At 42.8% G+C, this 18684-nt stretch overlaps 1 protein-coding gene across 1 annotated transcript in view; it reads left to right on the top strand.

Moving 5' to 3' along the window:
- The window catches only part of mdn1 (midasin AAA ATPase 1), a 61070-nt gene that overhangs the window by 14985 nt on the left and 27401 nt on the right, over positions 1-18684 (top strand). The window contains exons 23-56 of the mRNA XM_054618734.1: positions 611-762; positions 1828-2006; positions 2270-2478; positions 3593-3739; positions 3842-3983; positions 4073-4207; positions 5153-5291; positions 5579-5711; positions 6099-6229; positions 6513-6651; positions 6816-6930; positions 7613-7873; positions 7957-8154; positions 8844-9052; positions 9147-9269; positions 9412-9609; positions 9997-10104; positions 10224-10412; positions 10917-11006; positions 11123-11386; positions 11481-11745; positions 11841-12000; positions 12382-12498; positions 12585-12793; positions 12878-13026; positions 13895-14094; positions 14706-14929; positions 15578-15691; positions 16110-16239; positions 16594-16700; positions 16815-16948; positions 17567-17733; positions 17979-18099; positions 18277-18490. Of these exons, the coding sequence (XP_054474709.1) occupies positions 611-762; positions 1828-2006; positions 2270-2478; positions 3593-3739; positions 3842-3983; positions 4073-4207; positions 5153-5291; positions 5579-5711; positions 6099-6229; positions 6513-6651; positions 6816-6930; positions 7613-7873; positions 7957-8154; positions 8844-9052; positions 9147-9269; positions 9412-9609; positions 9997-10104; positions 10224-10412; positions 10917-11006; positions 11123-11386; positions 11481-11745; positions 11841-12000; positions 12382-12498; positions 12585-12793; positions 12878-13026; positions 13895-14094; positions 14706-14929; positions 15578-15691; positions 16110-16239; positions 16594-16700; positions 16815-16948; positions 17567-17733; positions 17979-18099; positions 18277-18490 (5572 nt within the window). The remainder of the gene's footprint in view (positions 1-610; positions 763-1827; positions 2007-2269; positions 2479-3592; positions 3740-3841; positions 3984-4072; positions 4208-5152; positions 5292-5578; positions 5712-6098; positions 6230-6512; positions 6652-6815; positions 6931-7612; positions 7874-7956; positions 8155-8843; positions 9053-9146; positions 9270-9411; positions 9610-9996; positions 10105-10223; positions 10413-10916; positions 11007-11122; positions 11387-11480; positions 11746-11840; positions 12001-12381; positions 12499-12584; positions 12794-12877; positions 13027-13894; positions 14095-14705; positions 14930-15577; positions 15692-16109; positions 16240-16593; positions 16701-16814; positions 16949-17566; positions 17734-17978; positions 18100-18276; positions 18491-18684) is intronic.

Raw genomic sequence — 18684 nt, 5'->3', positions numbered from 1 at the left:
AAAAAAATAAAAATGAATGGATGGACGTTTCAGCAACACTGGAGGGTGACAAATGTTTCATATTGGTAAATTCATATCATGATAATGATATATAATCACAATACAACACATTTTCTGGTTATTCAATAAATAAATAGTCTATACGAAGTAACCACATGGTTATGCCTACTTTTGTATACTCCTGTGTAAATTAAATACTTGACAGATGAGAGTATTTTTGTTTTTTGATTAAGAACTATAATGCAAAATGAGCATAACAATTTCAAGTGAAATATAGAGAACTAAATGAATCTGTCGAATATTAAAATAAATTATTATTGTTACAGTAGTGAATTATATTAATTAAATGTATGAATATTTTTTGTATACATTTTTTGGGTAATAACATTTTTAGTGGACTTTTTCCTTTTCCAAATCAAGGGTTAAATGATGATGATAAGATTGGATGTTTTGACGATTTTGTGATATTATACAAAGACAATGTACTTGACTTGACTAAAAAATATTTTACTAAAAAATATTACTAAATTGTTGTTTTTAAATGTCACCCTTTATGTAAACAAGGATAATTGTGAACAACTGAAAAAGCTATTTGTTTTGTTTCCTGCAGCCCATCCCGGCGCCCTCAGGCCGGCCCTGCGTGGAGATGGAGGGCTACTGGGTGTCCCAGGGGGAGATGGAGCCGGCCACGGACCCGAGTTACATCCTCACCACCTCAGTCAAACTCAACCTCCGCGACCTCGCCAGAGTGGTGTCTGCAGGGTAGGAAAACTGTTGCCCAGCTTGACCCCTTGCCCATGATTTCCCCCAAATCAATTGGTTCATCTATAAATATTCAGATGTTCATTTTGTTAGAGCTATTTCTAGCTCTTAGGAAAGGATGCATCAGGACAAAAATGTGATCGGCCGGGTAGCTGAAATTATTAGCTTTTATGCCTCTTGTATGGCTTGTGTTAAGGACAGCCAATCTCCTGAACTAAATATTGGTATAGAGTTTTTATATAAAGCATTAGTGAGATTCAACATTGATGTTGGGCTCACAGTCAGGTTTCCAGTTCATCCCAGATGTGTGGGATGGGGTTAAGGTCAGGGCAAACTGGGAGGACCATTACTTTATGCAGCTGGTTTGTGCAATATATCATTCATGGTGCAGCATTAAGCTTTGCTTTTAATGACAGTAATGAGCCCGAATCATGCAAAACAGCCTTGACCAAACGTACACAAAAATATGTCGATATACAATATACCTTTTGCCATAAAGTGAAATTAAGTTCAAATTGTGTCATGTAAAATAACTACATTAAATTTGAGGAAAGTTTAGAGGTTTTGGATAACCGTAGATTTCTTAATGCAGCAATATTTGGGATTGTTTTGTGGCCAAAAGTTAAATGTTCAAATACATCTCCATTAACATCCTTCAGTTAGTTGCAGTAGTCATAATGACTGAATACAAAAAAAACCTGAAGAAATATCCTTGAAAACAATATTATTTTCAGTTAAAGTTGCAATACTTGATTTTGTTGTTCATATGAGGTGTTTAAGTTACAATATTGATAGTGAAGTTTTAAGGCATGAATTGTTTAGTCATTATATGTCATTTTTGTGTCACAAACAAAATATAGGAGAAATATGGAATTTGTGAAAATACCCATCGTCTGTCATGTACAAAGATGGCAGGCGACGGGTGTTCTGGTTTTATTATTGTGAGCAATTGCCGCTGTATGGCTCAGTGGTCCCTCCTCGCCACTCAATAGCCCTTTTGGTATATATTTTTCTACACAACATCACTCAAATCTCACCCTCTCTCTTCATGTTTGGGCCTCACAGGACTCACCCGGTGCTGATCCAGGGAGAGACGTCTGTGGGGAAGACCAGTCTGATCCGCTGGCTGGCTGCAGCCACGGGGAACCAGTGCGTGAGAATCAACAACCACGAGCACACTGACATCCAGGAGTACATAGGCTGCTACTCATCAGACGACAAGGGCAAGCTGGTGTTCAAAGAGGGTACGAATACGTGTGCTAATCTGTCTTGGAAAAGAACAAGGTTCACATTTATTAGGCCATTGTACAGTATCTGATATATGAGATTCAGAGGGCTACTGTTTATTACAATTGACGTTTAAGTACGGTAGTATTATAAATTCATACTTATATATTTATAAGCACAGTTATCAGATTCTCTACCATTATATAGAATGTCTCTCTACCATTGGTCTCCTATGGCGTTCCCCACAGATTAATGTAATTGGCTTGTCTATCTGTTTCAGGTGTTCTGATAGATGCCATGAGGAAAGGCTATTGGATCATCCTGGATGAGCTGAATCTCGCCCCCACTGACGTCTTGGAGGCTCTCAACCGGCTACTCGATGACAACAGGGAGCTCTTTGTGGCTGAGACACAGGAAGTCATCAAGGCTCACCCCAGATTCCTGCTCTTTGCTACCCAGAATCCCCCTGGTCTCTACGGCGGTAGAAAGGTATACCATTCGTTCACTCTGTCCGGTGGCATGTTTACAGTGATGTTACCTTCAGGTTCCCTTTGGTCAAACACGTTGGTTCAGATCGAGAGAGCTTGATAACGATTGGCCAGATTGCCATGAAATTTGACACGGATATTCTTGGTCCCCAGAAGATGAACTCTGTTAAGTCTCATGCACAAGAAACATTCATCTTATGCACCAATTAGCATGAAATACGCAGAGCACATTCATTTTTCAAGAAGTTCAACGGCTAATGATTTGAATATTTTTTATCACACCGCCCTATGGACAGACATTTTTTATTTGTATATCCACTGCTGGTAGAGCTCTTATGGCTCGGTCACATCAACATTTAAAATGTTAAAATTTCTGAGCAAAATCTGGGTTTTGCCATCCTATGACTTGCAAACTTGTGCCGTACTTGTGCTTAACCGCTAAACTGGAGAGTTTGAGACACAGGCTATTATGACATGTTCATGGTACAAAAATGGCTCCTGCATAAATTGTGGAGACAAAATATCTGGTTAACAACAAAGTTAGCAGGCTTAGCCACTCTGACGGTTAGCAAGCCAGCTTGGAGAGCTAATGTGACTACTGCTAGCATGTTCCTAGCTGGCCAGTGTGTTAGCGGTTAGCTCGCCAGCTACAGTACTTCCCTGAATAGCTCTAAGAGTACTTAGAACTTCACCAAAATTCTTATAACACCCATTTTGTGAGGACTGGCAGATTAATTTAGCCATAACTCACCTTAAAAATAAGGCGAGCAGACTGTTGTTGGTATTGTTTATCACTGATGGGCAAGCATTCCTAAGAATTTTGCGAGCAAAAATCCATGCTTGTTGTGAAAAGTCTTGTAGACAGGAAGTTTACCAAGAATGGCTTTAAAAATTAAAAGCTACATATTAATCATTCTCTTTTTAATCTTTTACAATACAACTCAGCATCACCACAAACTACAGCCTCCATTAGAATGAGGAAACATCTCTCAGACTAAAAAAAACACAACGTGATAAGTTTTCTTAAAAGTTATGGGAGTGCTGTATGGGATTGCATTGTATTCAATAAACTCACTCCATTTATGTTGAGTAATATTTTACTGTCCAATCAACAGGTGCTCTCCAGGGCTTTCAGGAACCGCTTTGTGGAGCTGCACTTTGATGAGCTGCCCAGTGGAGAGCTGGAGACCATCCTCCACCAGAGGTGCAGCCTGCCTCCATCCTACTGCACCAAGCTGGTCAAGGTCATGCAAGACCTTCAGGTAACTGTACACTCTTGCATTTTGTTGTTGTATCGCTTCGTATCATGTACCTGTTTCGGGTGATCCTAACTTCACGTATGAAATGCGTTTCCCCCCCATCAGTCCTTACGCAGGGGATCAACTGTGTTTGCGGGGAAACATGGCTTCATCACCCTCAGAGATCTGTTCCGCTGGGCAGATCGCTACAGGCTAGAGGAGCAGACAGACTCCTGTCAGGACTGGCTGCAGCATTTGGCTGATGATGGTAAAGCTTGATAGACATGTCTCTAAATTTGCCAACCGACACCCTTGGACCATCGAAACCTTAGATAAAGTTGTTGTTGTTTTCATCAGGGTACATGCTGCTGGCTGGACGTGTGAGGAAGCCGGAGGAAGAGGCCATCATCCTTTCCATCCTGGAGAAGCACTTCAAGAGGACGGTGAACCCTGAAAACCTGTTCTCTCAGAAACAGGTCACCAGCCAGTTCAGTAAGTGGAACGTAAAACATTCACTAGGTGATGCAACCAACTTTTTCAGTCCCGCTTACAATACCTGGGCTTTTGGTATCAGCTTATACTGAGTACTGATCCAATACCAGTATTTAACTGATAAGCTTTATGCGTCACACAGTTGAAGTGACTGGGATCATTCTTTTTATGTGTAAGGCAACATCAGGTTTGACTTATAACTCCACCTTGCTTTCCTAACTTTGTTAAACAAAATGTAAAAAAGATATGCATAGAAATAGAAACAAACAGAATTGTTATTTATTATTAAAATAATAAATCGTACACCAGCAACTTGATAAAAAATTCCTCGCCTGGAATACTTTACGTTTTTGCATCCAAATGTCTCGACTGAGTATTTTATCAGGGCGGAAAAACCCTCCAACTCTACTCTTTGATGTGAGACAATCTAAAATATGAAAATTGAGATGTTGGTCTTCCTCTTACAAGTAAAAAGTTAAAGTTTGAAGTGTGTCCCATTTTTAAAGAAATAAAAAGCACCCTTCCTCAGGTAATTACATGTTGGGGTTTTGCTGCTGCAGACCTGATCTGGTATGACCAGTAGTTTAGTTGCTAATGTTGGCTAATGTTGGCAAACTTAAGATAGATTGTTTTGTGCAACTGTGTAACAGACATTACTGAGTCAGTTAACTGATTGTATGACTCTTCTCTACTTGTGCTACTGCTGTTGCAAGTGGTTTATCACAAAAGTAAATTAAGTGGAAAACTGTCTATTAAACTCTTTTATTACTTTATGTTTCTTTAGGCTTTTAAACTCTTTTAGATGTTCATTTAAAGGGTGAAGAGGAAGTGTAAACTATAGACTTACAGTAAACTGTTCAATTAAAAAAATCCAATGAAAGAACGATGCCATCTAGCTTCTTCAGTGAACACAGTATCATGTTATCTCGTTGCTCTGATTGGCAGGTCCCTTCATCGACAGCATCGCTGGAGTCCCAGAGGAGTTTCGCCATGTGGTGTGGACGCACGGCATGAGAAGACTAGCTGTGCTGGTAGGACGGGCACTTCGATATGGGGAGTCTGTCCTGCTTGTTGGAGACACTGGGTAAGATTCACATCTGTCACGTCCAATTAGTTCTGTCTTTGAGAGGATTAGAGTAAAATGGACTTAGCGATTTTTAGCCATGGCTCCAGGGATGGCAATAACAGTTGGTCAGCCACTTTGGTCCAGACTGGAAAAGAATATCCCAACTGGATAGATCGAGATCAAATTTTGTACATTTATACAATTCTGGGTCCAAATCTATGAATTCTTAGAAATTTGGTCATCCATTGATGCCACCTGTTACCTGTTAACTTGCTGCATGTGCTTTTTTCCTGTTCCTTCACCAGATGTGGAAAGACAACAATCTGCCAGCTGTTTGCTGCTTTGGCTGGACAGAAGTTTTTTGCAGTCAACTGTCACCTACACATGGAGACATCTGACTTCCTGGGAGGCCTGCGACCCGTCAGACACACACATCAGGTACCGACGAGTCGGCACTGGGTTGAAATGTAAATGTAAATGGCAGTGAGTGAGCAAGACACATAAAATCATAGATGACATTAGACATGTTATTATTCCTGAAACTTATTTTCATGTCAGTAGAAAAATAATATCGATATCGTATAAAATGAAAAAAGTGAATTTTAGCCTAGTTTACATTCGAGTTTTGTTTCCTACTGCATTTTTGTCTCATCAGATGCTTAGAGAAACAAGATAAGGATGTATGTATGTATCACAATCTGAGAATGTGAAATCCTGTCCTTACCGTGTGTGTGTTTGTGTGTGTGTGTGTGTGTGTGTGTGTGTGTGTGTGTGTGTGTGTGTGTGTGTGTGTGTGTGTGTGTGTGTGTGTGTGTGTGTGTGTAGACTGATGGTGAGGACGGCAGGCTGTTTCAGTGGCATGACGGCCCCTTGGTTCTGGCCATGAAGGAGGGAGGAGTGTTTCTCATGGATGAAATCTCCCTGGCAGACGACTCAGTGCTGGAGAGACTCAACAGGTGGGCACACACTCACACACACATGGAAATGCAGATCCCACTGTTGTGATTGCATTAAAAAGATAAACATTTTAAACATATGGTTTTTGGGTATGGAGAAAATCAAATATCACAATATCTTTGACCAAATTGGTGATTTTACTAAATTAATACACAATGAGATTTTTGATAAATAATTTTATCAGTAATGTGGAGCTACAAAATCCAACATGAACATGACACAGCGCCACGTTTTTGACCACATACTGGTGATTAACAGACAGAGTGTTGTGTTTCCTCTCAGTGTTCTAGAGACAGAGAAGTCCCTCGTGTTAGCAGAGAAGGGCAGCGGGGACAACGACGACGTGGAGCTGATCGGAGCCGCCGAGGGTTTCCGTCTGGTTGCCACCATGAATCCCGGAGGAGACTTTGGCAAGAAGGAGGTAGATTAATTTCTTTATTTTAAACAGAAGCAGCAGAACTGCTGAAGGAAGAATGTTTTTCCTAATTGTTTAACATGCTTTTTATAAGGTGTGAGTCTGCTTTAAGAGTAACCAACCAGAACTGTTTGAAGTCTGACTTTTTATGCTTGTCCTCTTTCCCACAGCTCTCTCCTGCCCTCAGGAACCGTTTCACAGAGATCTGGTGTCCGCAGAGCAACAGCCGCAGTGACCTGGTTCAGATCATCCAACACAACCTGCGCTCAGGCCTCTCACTCGATGGTAAACTGGCTTGGAGAAACAGTTCCAGTCATTCACTTGCATGTCCTGATTACAACTCAAACGGTCCACAAACTTGTACTTAACCAAATATTACATTATCCTTACATCAAAATTATATATATTGCAGGGTTGCATTTAGCAGCTAAAGAGGAGGATATTTTCCGAAGACTTGGTAGAGACCAAACCAGAGCTAAAAAAAGAGTGAAAATTGATTCAGCAAGTGGATTCCATTGCGATAGTTTCTTTTGTCTCTGCTAGATGTGTGAATAGACAACTGTTTGCTTACACCTCCACCATAAATAACTTCATAAGATGATGGCATATCAATGCCTCCAATTGGACATTAAAAAACTTTGAAAAAAACCGCCTTTTCTCCACCACTCTCAAGTTACATCACTGACAGTGGCCATCTCATTGATTTCACATTATGAGGTCATTGATTGAACTTCAAGCACAACAGCAAGGCATAAAATCTATGCAATGTGCAATAAACAATGTAGCAATGCCATAAAGTCTTGCTAAACTAATGGGTCATAATGGATGGTTTAGACTCCAGGGCATTCCTCTTGTTAACTACATCATGAAACTGCAGACCTCAGGGTTGTTTATGTGAAGAAAAACATACAGAACAATGACCTAAAGAAGAAAGTGTTACTGATGTTCCTCTTGGTCTCAACATCAGGCGGCGACATCGCAGAGCTGATGCTGGACTTCATCGAGTGGCTGACCCAGCAGGACTTCGGCCGCCGCTGCATCCTGAGCGTCAGAGACATCCTGTCGTGGGTCTACTTCCTCAATGTTGTGTGCGAACGGGACGAGGACGGCTTCATGACCATGGGAGCCCTGGAGGATGACGAGGAAGCAGAGTGGGACCTCAGACTGGACACTGTCACCGCCTTTATCCACGCCGCATGTCTGGTCTACATCGACGGCATTGGCTCCGGTGAGCCAACGGCTTATTCTTTTTCTTTTGTCTCCTTAAGAAGGTGTTTAAGAATTTTGATCTGAGACTCAATTTTCTTGCAGGGACCACAGCGTCCTGTGCAGACAGCGCCCTCCTGGCACGCCGGCTTTGCCTGGGCTACCTTCAGCAACGACTGAGCAAGATGACTAAGCTGGACCAGGAGATGCTGGAGGCCCTGAGAGTCTATGACAGCAGCCTGCCACGGGAACCCCAGTGGGGCGATGACTTCTTCGGCATTGACCCCTTCTACATTGCTTTAGGTACAAAGTCCATGTACATTTCAGTTACATCTACTGGTGTATGCCCCGCCTACATCTGTCCATAAAATGATTTCGCACTCTTACGGAATATTAAGTTTTGAAACGTTTTTATTGTGGGTTTTTATTTGGACTCAGAGAGACTAAATTGTCGTCATATCATTCTTTGGGACCTGATTGGGGAAAATCTGTTTTTTTTTGTTTACTGTGCAAAAGACATATTCCAAAGTTTATCTGAATTCACCTTATTTCAGATTTCGGCTTCATGTTACAATCAGGTAAACTGGTTCTGAGCTGCATTCTGACGTGGAATACCTACTTGCAGGTGTAGTTTAGTTAAATAATACATTGACATAAAACACTAATTTGCTTTCTTTCCAAAAGTTAAATGAGAAGATATATATCGATCTCATCCATCCATTTTCCGTAACCTGCTTATCCAGTTAAGGGTCGCAGGGGTGCTGGAGCCGATCCCAGCTGTCAATGGGCGAAGGCAGGGTACATCGATATATATCGATCTCATGTCAGTGTATTAAGTAACTTGTGGTATGCTTTGAAAGGATTTTTCGGCCCCATAATCCCCTGGTTGGTAATAAAGAGTGAATGTCTTAAACTGCCAAATCTACATGGAAAATAAAGCCCAGGTTATTGCATACTTCTTTAGTAATGTTTACTCTTAACTGTCCACCCAGGGCCTCAGACTGAGAGCCGTGACCTGTCAGATTACGCCATCGCAGCGGGCACCACCGCCGTGAATGCCCAGAGGCTTCTGCGGGCGCTGAAGCTGCAGAGACCTGTGCTGCTGGAGGGCTCACCTGGCGTGGGAAAAACCAGTCTGGTGGCAGCTCTGGCAAAGGCTTCTGGGAACCATCTGGTCAGAATCAACCTGTCAGAGCAAACGGTAAACCTTTTTATATGAATAAGGCTCTTAAAGTTACCTGATTGTGCTCCTGAATGAGCTGCTGCTGATGCTGATGACATGTTCCCTTTGGCAGGATGTCACTGATCTGTTTGGAACCGATCTCCCTGTGGAGGGAGGAAAGGGAGGAGAGTTTGCATGGCGCGATGGCCCCCTTTTGGCTGCTTTGAAGGCAGGCCACTGGGTTGTCCTGGACGAGGTAAGGACATCTGTTTGGGCATTTTTACAGTTTTGTACACCAGTTGTTAGGGCTTTGAACCTGGAGAAGACAAATTGTAATCTGATGATGTTGATATAATCTGCGATGTTAAACTGACTCGGTTTGTTCCTCACGCTGACAGCTGAACCTGGCCTCTCAGTCGGTGCTGGAGGGTCTGAACGCCTGCTTTGATCACCGAGCAGAGATCTACATCCCTGAACTGGGGATGAGCTTCCAGGTTCAGCAGGAGAAGACCAAGATCTTTGGCTGCCAGAACCCCTTCACTCAGGGCGGTGGTCGTAAAGGACTTCCCAAATCCTTCCTCAACAGATTCACTCAGGTAAGGAACAGTCGTAATGATTACAAAAACTTTATATGCGCAATTTATCAAAGTTTTCTTCTGTGTTTATTCATCACAATAAATACTAGACATGCTAAGCAGCTTTCGAATGTTGATTTAAAATTCAAATGTTGTCTATGTTTTGAGAAATTGTGAAAAAAGGGATGTCATTTTAATTTGTGAATGTGTAGAAAGACAAGTTTTTTAACAACAGTATTAGTTATCATTTCACATTTCATCAGTTCAAAACCCTAATGGAGCCCATAGAATTGTGTTATTGTTTTTCACATGTCACATGGCTGTTGTGGCCCTCTAAAGAGTGGCCAGAATTTTATCACTTAGCAAAGCAATAACTTTCAGGAAATCTGACTTTCTCCTGTGCTTCAGGTGTTTGTGGACCAACTCACGAGCAAAGACATGCAGTTCATAGGAGACGCCATTTTCACCAGCATTGATAAGGAGATCATTGCTAAAATGGTGGAGTTCAATAACAAGGTAAGCTTTTCTTGTATGGCTGCTGAATGTGAGACAAGATACGACCTGCAAATACAGCTTGAGGCAGAGTTTCACATGTTTAAGTCCCTTTTAAAACCTTTTTTTTCTGCGTCCAACAGCTTGTCCAGGAGGTGTGTGTGGAGCGGCGGTGGGGTCAGAAAGGAAGTCCCTGGGAGTTCAACCTGCGTGACATGTTCCGCTGGTGTCAGCTGATGCAGGCTGACCAGTCCCCAGGATTTTTCAACCCAGGCCAGCACGTAGCCTTGGTGTATGCCGACAGGATGAGAGCGGAGGCTGACAAAGCTCAGGTACACTGCTTATCCAATTTTGCTTGTACTCGACAGTCCACAAGAACTTTATCAGTATATCAATGGATTAAATCTGTTTTATAAGTTTAAGTGGGTTTTACGAAATCCTATTGAAAGGATTGCTGTCTGTCGTTCATAACAGATTACATTGTTTCCTTTAGTTCAGTCTGATTTTTGTTTTTGAAAACACACTTAAGATAATCTTTTACAAAACATCTGAAAGTTATTTGACAGAGCCATACAACTTCAATTCAGGTTTTTATTGAGAGAATATGAAATACATAAAGACCACATTCTAATCTTATGTAATTGCTATTTATGCATCATGCTCATTAGTGGATTCACACAAAAGAAATGAGGGCCTTTTTGTGGTCTTCATGCCATTAAGTACCTGTTTTTGCACTTATTTGTGTGGTCATCTTCAATTTTCTTTGTGTTGTCACTGACCTGTTTGGGAAGCCTTTTGCTTTGTTCAGTCTGTAAATCCCCTCCTGTCCCACACAGGTTCTGTCCGTGTTCAGGAAGGTGTTTGGCGAGGACTTTGAGCCTTACAGCGGCTCCAGACAGTTCCACATCACTCCACTCAACCTGCAGGTTTGTCAAAACAACAAACTTTCCTCCTGTTTTTTTGTAGTTTTTTTTTTTAGAAGCAAATGTTTTAAATTGTACAGATGTGAAGGATTTTCTTCTTTCCTGGATTTCCCCTGTAGGTGGGTTTCTCCGTCCTGCAGCGCAGCGGCGGAGCGCCCGTGGCCCTTGACCCTCCACTGTCCATCACACACCAGGCGCTGCGGCCCCTGGAGTCCCTGATGAAGTGTGTGGAGATGGGCTGGATGACCATACTGGTGGGCCCCACGGCCAGCGGAAAGACCAGCCTGGCGAGACTGCTGGCTCTGCTGACCGGACACCGCCTCCGGGTCATGGCCATGAACAGCGCCATGGACACCACAGAGCTGCTGGGAGGATTCGAACAGGTAACCAGGAACTCGTCTATCTGGCTTGCATGGCCTCTTTTTGTTGTGTTGAAGCATCCGACTGCTTCACTCTGCACTCTTATCTTCATTCCAGGTTGACATCATGCGGCCGTGGCAACAAGTGCTTGAGAGCGTGGACTACATAGTCGCCATGGTAATAAGGCGGGGCCTGATGTCGCTGGATGTCGGCATCCAGGACACTGAGTTCCTGCTGCAGACGTGGGGTCTGTTCTGCCACTGGCTGAAGGAGGAAGGACTGCAAAGAACCGGGGGGACCATCACCTCAGAGGCCCTGAACAAGCTGGAGATCATCATCCTCCTCCTGCAGAAACTCAACACCAAGCTCAAAGTGTTCACTGGTAAGGGCCAAGTAGAGTCTGAAAAGTAGTTTATTAATCTTGTAAGTATGAGAATGTGTTGCCGGTGCTGTAACTCGCTTGTCTTTGTCCTCCAGACATGTCCAAACTGCAGATGGACTTCACGCTGCTGAAGGAGCGTCTGGCTCAGCTGGAGGACGGCTGGACAAACGGAGGCTTCGAGTGGTTGGACGGTATGCTGGTCCAGGCTCTGCAGGCTGGTGACTGGCTGCTCATGGACAATGTCAACTTCTGCAGGTGAGGGAATAAATCAGTGTTCTAGGTGATTGTTATTGCCTGTTGAAATATTTGTAAAAACTTTTTTTTTTTCAAAGGCCACACACATCATAAGAGCTCAGGGTCAGAAAGCTATGCAGAGATCTAATGAAACTGTTCAGAAATCATTGCAGCGAAATGTGAAATATCTAAGACAAAAGACCATTTCCAAAAATGTAAGCTTGTTAAACAGATATTTACAGAATGTATGCATGTCTGGATAGTTAGGAATGAGAGTCTTGAAACTGTTTTGAGTTAGAATTTTGAAATGAGAAGTGATGAGAGTTGTAGATGAAGAGAAAACTTGAGATAAATAACTGAAACACTTTTGGAAGTTGCACTGATCAAATATTATTTTCTTAGCGCCTCCGTCCTGGATCGCCTCAATGCTCTGCTGGAGCCTGGTGGATCACTCACCATCAACGAACGCGGCGTCATAGACGGGAAGACCCCCAAAATCACCCCTCATCCCAACTTCAGGTAATAAGCAATATTAGAGCTAATTCACTTCTTGTTGAAGTCACATGAAGAAGTGCATGCTCAGCTGTGTGTGTGGACCTCTGCAGGTTGTTCCTGACCATGGACCCGGCGCATGGGGAGCTCTCCCGAGCCATGAGGAACAGAGGGGTGGAGGTGTACATTCCAGGGGAACACGAAGGTTCCTGCTGGGACACACTGGACCTGAAGACCCTGCTTCACACTGCAGGGGTGACCGGGGACTGTGTGTGTGATCTGCTGATTGAAATACATAAAAGCATCAAATCTGCCATTTGGGGTAAGCAGTGAATGATGATAACAAATATACGTGCTACCAGTCAATTGGCCAAATTTATTTTAACACCTGTCCTCCATCTTTCAGATTCCCCCGCCTCTTCAGTGGCCTCCCTGCTCCATGCCGCCACCCTGCTGTCCTGCCAGCTGCAGCGAGGTGTAGATTTACCCAGCGCTCTGCAGCATGCCTGTGGAGAGGCCTACTCACTCTGCCAACGCACCTCCGCCAGCCAAAAGGTATCAACACCCTCTTATCAATGCTTCCCCAACTTTCCATCTTTTTTTTTTTTTAAATGCACATGAGTAGGAATTGTCCGTTCCGGATTGTAAACACAACATTCAGAGTTGGCCCCTCCCCCCCCGGCTCAATGAGGGTTAGGACTTTGGTGTACCGTGACTTTTTCTTGCACACAGTCACTTCTCACATGCCACCGGTACTCTTTTCTACCTTCTCCATATCAGCTTCTCTGGGCTATTTTATAATGGCGATTCATGACGTTGCAGTTCCAGAGTTATAAGCCGCATGAACATAAAAACATTGTGAAGAGCATCCAAACGAGCCGACGCACGGCACGGCACAGGGATACAATGCTCACGTCCTTTTTAGCTAAATAATTAGTCAACTGTTGATCATAACTTTTTTAATTTGCGGGCAAATATAATTAATAAAACATTATTTTTCTGAATCTGCTCTTTTGATTTACAGATTATAATTTTACAGGGCAAACATTTCCAGAAAAATGTGATGTTTAGATGAAGGCTGTGATATAAAAATAATTATCTAACTAGCAAGTTTTGTCTTTGAGCTTTTTGACAGTTATCTTTAGTAATAATATTGGTCCGAAATTATGTAAAATTGCATTGTTGTAAGTCAAAAACTTGAGGCAGGATCCCCAAACTCAATATATCCAGGTATCTTTTATTCACTGTAGAAATTTAGAATTTGTCTCTAAATCTTTTTGCCTAATAGGAGCATCCTGGAACACAGGAACACTGCTCATAAAACCTGAATGAATAGCTCACCTTTCCTCTAGCATAAAGACATAAAAGCACAATCATGCTCTCCAGGGGATGAATAACCATTAGTGTACTGTTTCCCTTCCAGCAAGCCCAACAGGTGATCGAGCAGCACCTGGCCATCCTGGACACAGAGGACTGGGGCAGTGGGCTGCTGTGTGCTGGAGTTTGGCCCGACGGCTTCCCCTCTGCCCTCCTCTCCACGGAGGACTCCTGCTTCTCCGCTGTCCTCCGAGACGGACAGGTCCTCTCATTCTGCCTGAACACCCTCAGCCTGCAGGGCAAACGGTAAGGACAGTGACGACACAATCCCATGAGCGGGAATGTAAATGTAAAAGTGCAACACATACATACCCATGTGAATTTATCCCGGAAGGACCCACCCAAGATAGAAAAAGGACTTCAAATAAAGATGAACCTCAAGTTGAAAAAGTGAAAGCACCTGAAGTGGCAGTTGAAACCAAATAACTTTAAAAGAGTTGAATGGAAAAGTGCTAAGGGAAGTTGTTGAATTATCAGTTCACGTGAAACAGCTGACATATTCAGCACCTAAACGAGTTAAAGTACACTGGAAGAAGTTTAGGTGTGGGGGGATACATTTACTTCCAATGTCAGCTGAAGAGTAAATGCATGATAGCACGAGATGAGACTTGAGGTTGGCATTGTCAACTTTGAGCATTGAAAGGAGATGTTGTGTCAGTTTAAGTGTAATGACTTAAAGCACATACACTCCAAATTAAAGAAATGAAAAGATAAAAGTACTAGTTGTAGTGTCAGTTTATGGGCAAGTACTGAAAGAAGTTTAACTGTCAGTTAAAGTATAGGAACAGAACAGTTGAAATGCCAGTTGTAAAGTTTGATGCTTAAGGAAATAACTACTCAAATTGTGTCGTCCACAGGAATCGTCCACTGAGTCTGAGTGACCTGCAGAGGGCTTTGCAGAGCAGTGGTGTCCATGACGGGCTGATGTTCTCTGGAGGAGTGGTGGATCTGGCTGAAGGAGACACCCTGAGGCTGATCCCCACAGCCGTTAGACTGCTCACTGAGAGAGCCTCTCACGGAGACTGGATCCTCCGCAGCAGCTGGCTCTCACATCTGGGGAAGAGCTACAAATATGCTCCTGGTTCGTGGCTTCGTACACACAAACACACCCAACATTTTAGAATTACAAGGGCAGTGGTTTCTTTCTCTTCCAAAATAAGGTATTCATGTGCAATGATAGATTTCCTTGGCGAGAAATCAGATTACATTATTTTGTCAGATTATAAATATTAGAGACAATGACGTCACTGGCCAGTGAGGCCTCTGTATAGAATAATCTGTCCACGTTCTCTCCATGCTTAGAAAATGAAGGTGCTAACTAGAATCATGTAATTTTCTTTGGCTTATACCCTTAGAAAAAACTTTTTTTGGTTCCTGGTTGAACCTTTTAATAGGGTTCTACCTAGAACTCAACATAAGGGGTTATACCTGGGGGTTATATACTACTGTTCATTCACACAAAAGACTGTTAAACAATACATATTGAGTATGTAGTGCATAGTATGTGATTTTGGACGCCACACCTTTCTTTATGAAAGATTCTTCAGAAGCAAATGACTCTGGTTAGAAACTCAGCCATACAGGAAGAACCCTTTTTAAGCTCTTATTTCTAAGAGGGTTTTAATCACACTACCTTGCAGATATAAAAATGGGAGTTTTCTTTATTTATGAGTGTCCAGAACTATCCAGTACCTTGGATCCTGAAAAAGTTTGATTCTTGACCCTCCAGATCCCGCTCTGGTCCAGGTGGAGGCAGGAAACAGGGCTCTGAAGGCCGTGTTTGGTAGCAAGCTTGCTGCCAAGGGCAAATCACTAGCAGAGTTGCTCCAGCCTCACAGCATAGGTAAACTAAGCCTCTTTTTTTGTCATTGTTTTGTCTTTCTTTGTAGTTGTTTTTTGACTCTTTTCGGTCATTTTGAGTCTCCTTGTAGTTGGTTTGTGTCTATTTGTTACCGTTTTTGTCTCTGTGGTTGTTTTCTCCCTTTTCATTGTCAATGGGAGTCTTTCTGGTCTCTTTTTTTGTCTCTTTGCTGCTGTTTTGGTCTTTGCTGTGTCTCTTTGTAGTCACTTTGTTTCTTTGTTATTATTTTGAGTTTCTTCTTGGTTGGTATATGTCCTTATAAAGAGACATTTTGTAGGTGAAGGCCAGGGCGCCCCTAGCACTTAGGGCTGCCTCGTAGGCTTGTTCAGTAATCCATCCATGACTCCACATACTGCTGCCATCTTTATGTAGTATTTACCTCTTTCTGTTACATCGCCAGATGAATACAGGATTCTGGTGGACATGCGATGGAACAAACAGTACCTGGATATTTTGGCTAACAAATGCAACTTTGAGGACGAGGAAAGATACATGGAGTTCCTGGAGGCACTGAACGCAGTTGCAAACAGGTACGCTGGGAGGTTGCCCGTCAATTTTATCCTGCTTGAATTTTGGCTGGGGCCCATTGCTCATACACTATTAATGGAAAAGTCTTTAAATATTGCTACACTAGAAAAGTCAGCATATATACATTTGCAAGTGTACATAAGTACAACATAGAAAACAGTGCTAAGAATTAGATGTGTTATACAGTGTTTTGTTGTAAAATATCTTGAAATGTATAAAATGCAGGTTGCCCGCTGCTTGAATTTTGGCTGGGGCCCATTGCTCATACACTATTAATGGAAAAGTCTTTAAATATTGCTACACTAGAAAAGTTTATATACATTTGCAATTTTAACTTTTTTTGGTGTGTTTGTTAGGATCGTTCTGATGATGGACAGAGAGGAGAGGTCTGTCATCTGCACCTGTGCTATCAACCTGTCTGCTCAGAACTGTGCCCTCAGAATAGCCACGGCCTTCAGCAAAGGTATGGACAGTTACAGTTTCAGAATCAAAATGTTCTAACTACTGAGCTACCTGATTGCAGCATAGTATGTGACTCAAACTGAGTTTAAGCAACATGTGTTTCCTCCCCACACAGGGACTGTGGATATTGGTCACCTGCCCCACCCAGTGCTGATGCACCTGCGGACCTTCTTTGACCTGTGGGACTCGTTCACCCTGCAGGCTGTGCAGAGCGGACAGCCCTACATCTCAGATCACATCATGTTTGAGGTCAGAACTCACCAGCTTTTTTACTCTGTCACTTTACATACACAATTTTCTTTTTTTGCACTCCGTCCACATCTTATCATTTAGACTTTAGTACATTTAGTCCATCTTTGTATGATCCTGGGTTTTGTGAACAACTATATCTGCTGCAACTCAGACTGACAATATTTCTGCTACAACTACACCTTTACTGCTACTCCTTTGCTTCCACTTCAACAGTATTAAAAGCGATCTACAGCCTGTATTTTTCGCTAGGTAATTAACTATAAATACAACAGGTGGATCAGAAAGGTTAGATAATGCAAAACCCCACCTCCTGTGTGAAAGCATAAAGGAAACCATGAAGGAAGTCTTCCAATTCTTGTGAAATTTAAACTTAATTCTACGGTCGACCTCACTCACTACTGCTATGGCAACTACGTACACTACGTACACTACTACTAAAACAGCAATACTGATAGTATCTATGCCTTTTATAAATGCTTTTCACTTGCTACCTCTACTATACTACCTCCTTTACTTCTACTCCAACAGTATTAAAAGCGTTTCTACAGCTTGTTTTATTTAAAGGTCCGTGGCTGACCTCACTCAAGGCCCTCTCCCTGTCGTGTGTGTGTTTAGATCCTTCAGCTGCTGCAGTGGCTCGATCGTTTCTGGGATGTGTGTAGCACACTGCCGGCCGACTCTCAGGGCATCTCTGTGCTGTCTCTGCACTGGCAGTGGGTGCAGAAACACCTCATCCTCCGACTGCCCCATCTGCTGCTGGGAGAAACTGACGCCACATCTGAGTAAGCACTTTTATAACTTCAAATTTAAGTTAGTTAATTGGTAATTGCTTTATTTATTTACATTTGCTCTAACATTACTGAGATAGTATGACTTTTAGATTACAATAGGACTTTCTATCTGACATATGATATTTGGGTTTTTTTATACAACCAATATGCTACTATTGTGTTACGGGATATTTTTGTCTATATATTAACTTTCTCTACACTTAAATTTGACCTACTAACACGTATGACTGTTCCAGAGGTCAACAGGAGCTGCAGGCTGTCTCAGCAGCCATCCAGACTGTTCTGTCCACCCCGGTGTCTGTGGCCACAGCTCTGAAGGGCATCCAGAAAACCCTCGGGAAAGCTCTGCCATTCAAGGTCTGGAGACACTTCATCAGCTTTACTTTACTGTCAGACCTGGGATCTCATCATCAGAAGCTGTTTTAATGTTTATTGTCTTTCCTGTGGTCTTTCTATCTTGTCTAAAATGGTTTATTGTAATCTCTGCATCTACATTTTTTTAACAAACTAAACCATGTCCATCTTCTTCTCCAGTTGGAGTCTGTGGCTGAGTGTGCGTCTCGGCTCCGGCTCCTGAGTAAAGCCCTGGATATCAGCGATCTAAGGCTGGACGGCACCACGGGTCATTTGAGGCAGGAGCTGGTCCGACTTCAGGGGGCCGGGCTCGGGCTGGACATCAAAGAGAGTCTCCTAGAGGCCTGGGGCCTCGTTCTGCTGGCAAACAACCAGCTGGATCCACAGAAGTCTGGTGAGCTTCTGTCACAGAAACACCTTTAACCTGTTTATCTGTATTGCTGTAGTGGCCCTAGGGCCGGAGAATGGGGATGTTGGTCAGTGGGTTGGTTGGCAGGTTTGTCTCAGTCTTGAGTCCTGCACTAGATATCTCTACAGTTGCTGGTATTTTGCCACACACTGTGGCGTTGCATGCATTGTTTTATTTCT

This window comes from Anoplopoma fimbria, chromosome 18 (genome assembly GCF_027596085.1).
Source record: "Anoplopoma fimbria isolate UVic2021 breed Golden Eagle Sablefish chromosome 18, Afim_UVic_2022, whole genome shotgun sequence".
In the NCBI taxonomy this organism is placed as follows: Eukaryota; Metazoa; Chordata; class Actinopteri; order Perciformes; family Anoplopomatidae; genus Anoplopoma; species Anoplopoma fimbria.
This window is presented reverse-complemented; position numbering and strand designations above follow the sequence as displayed.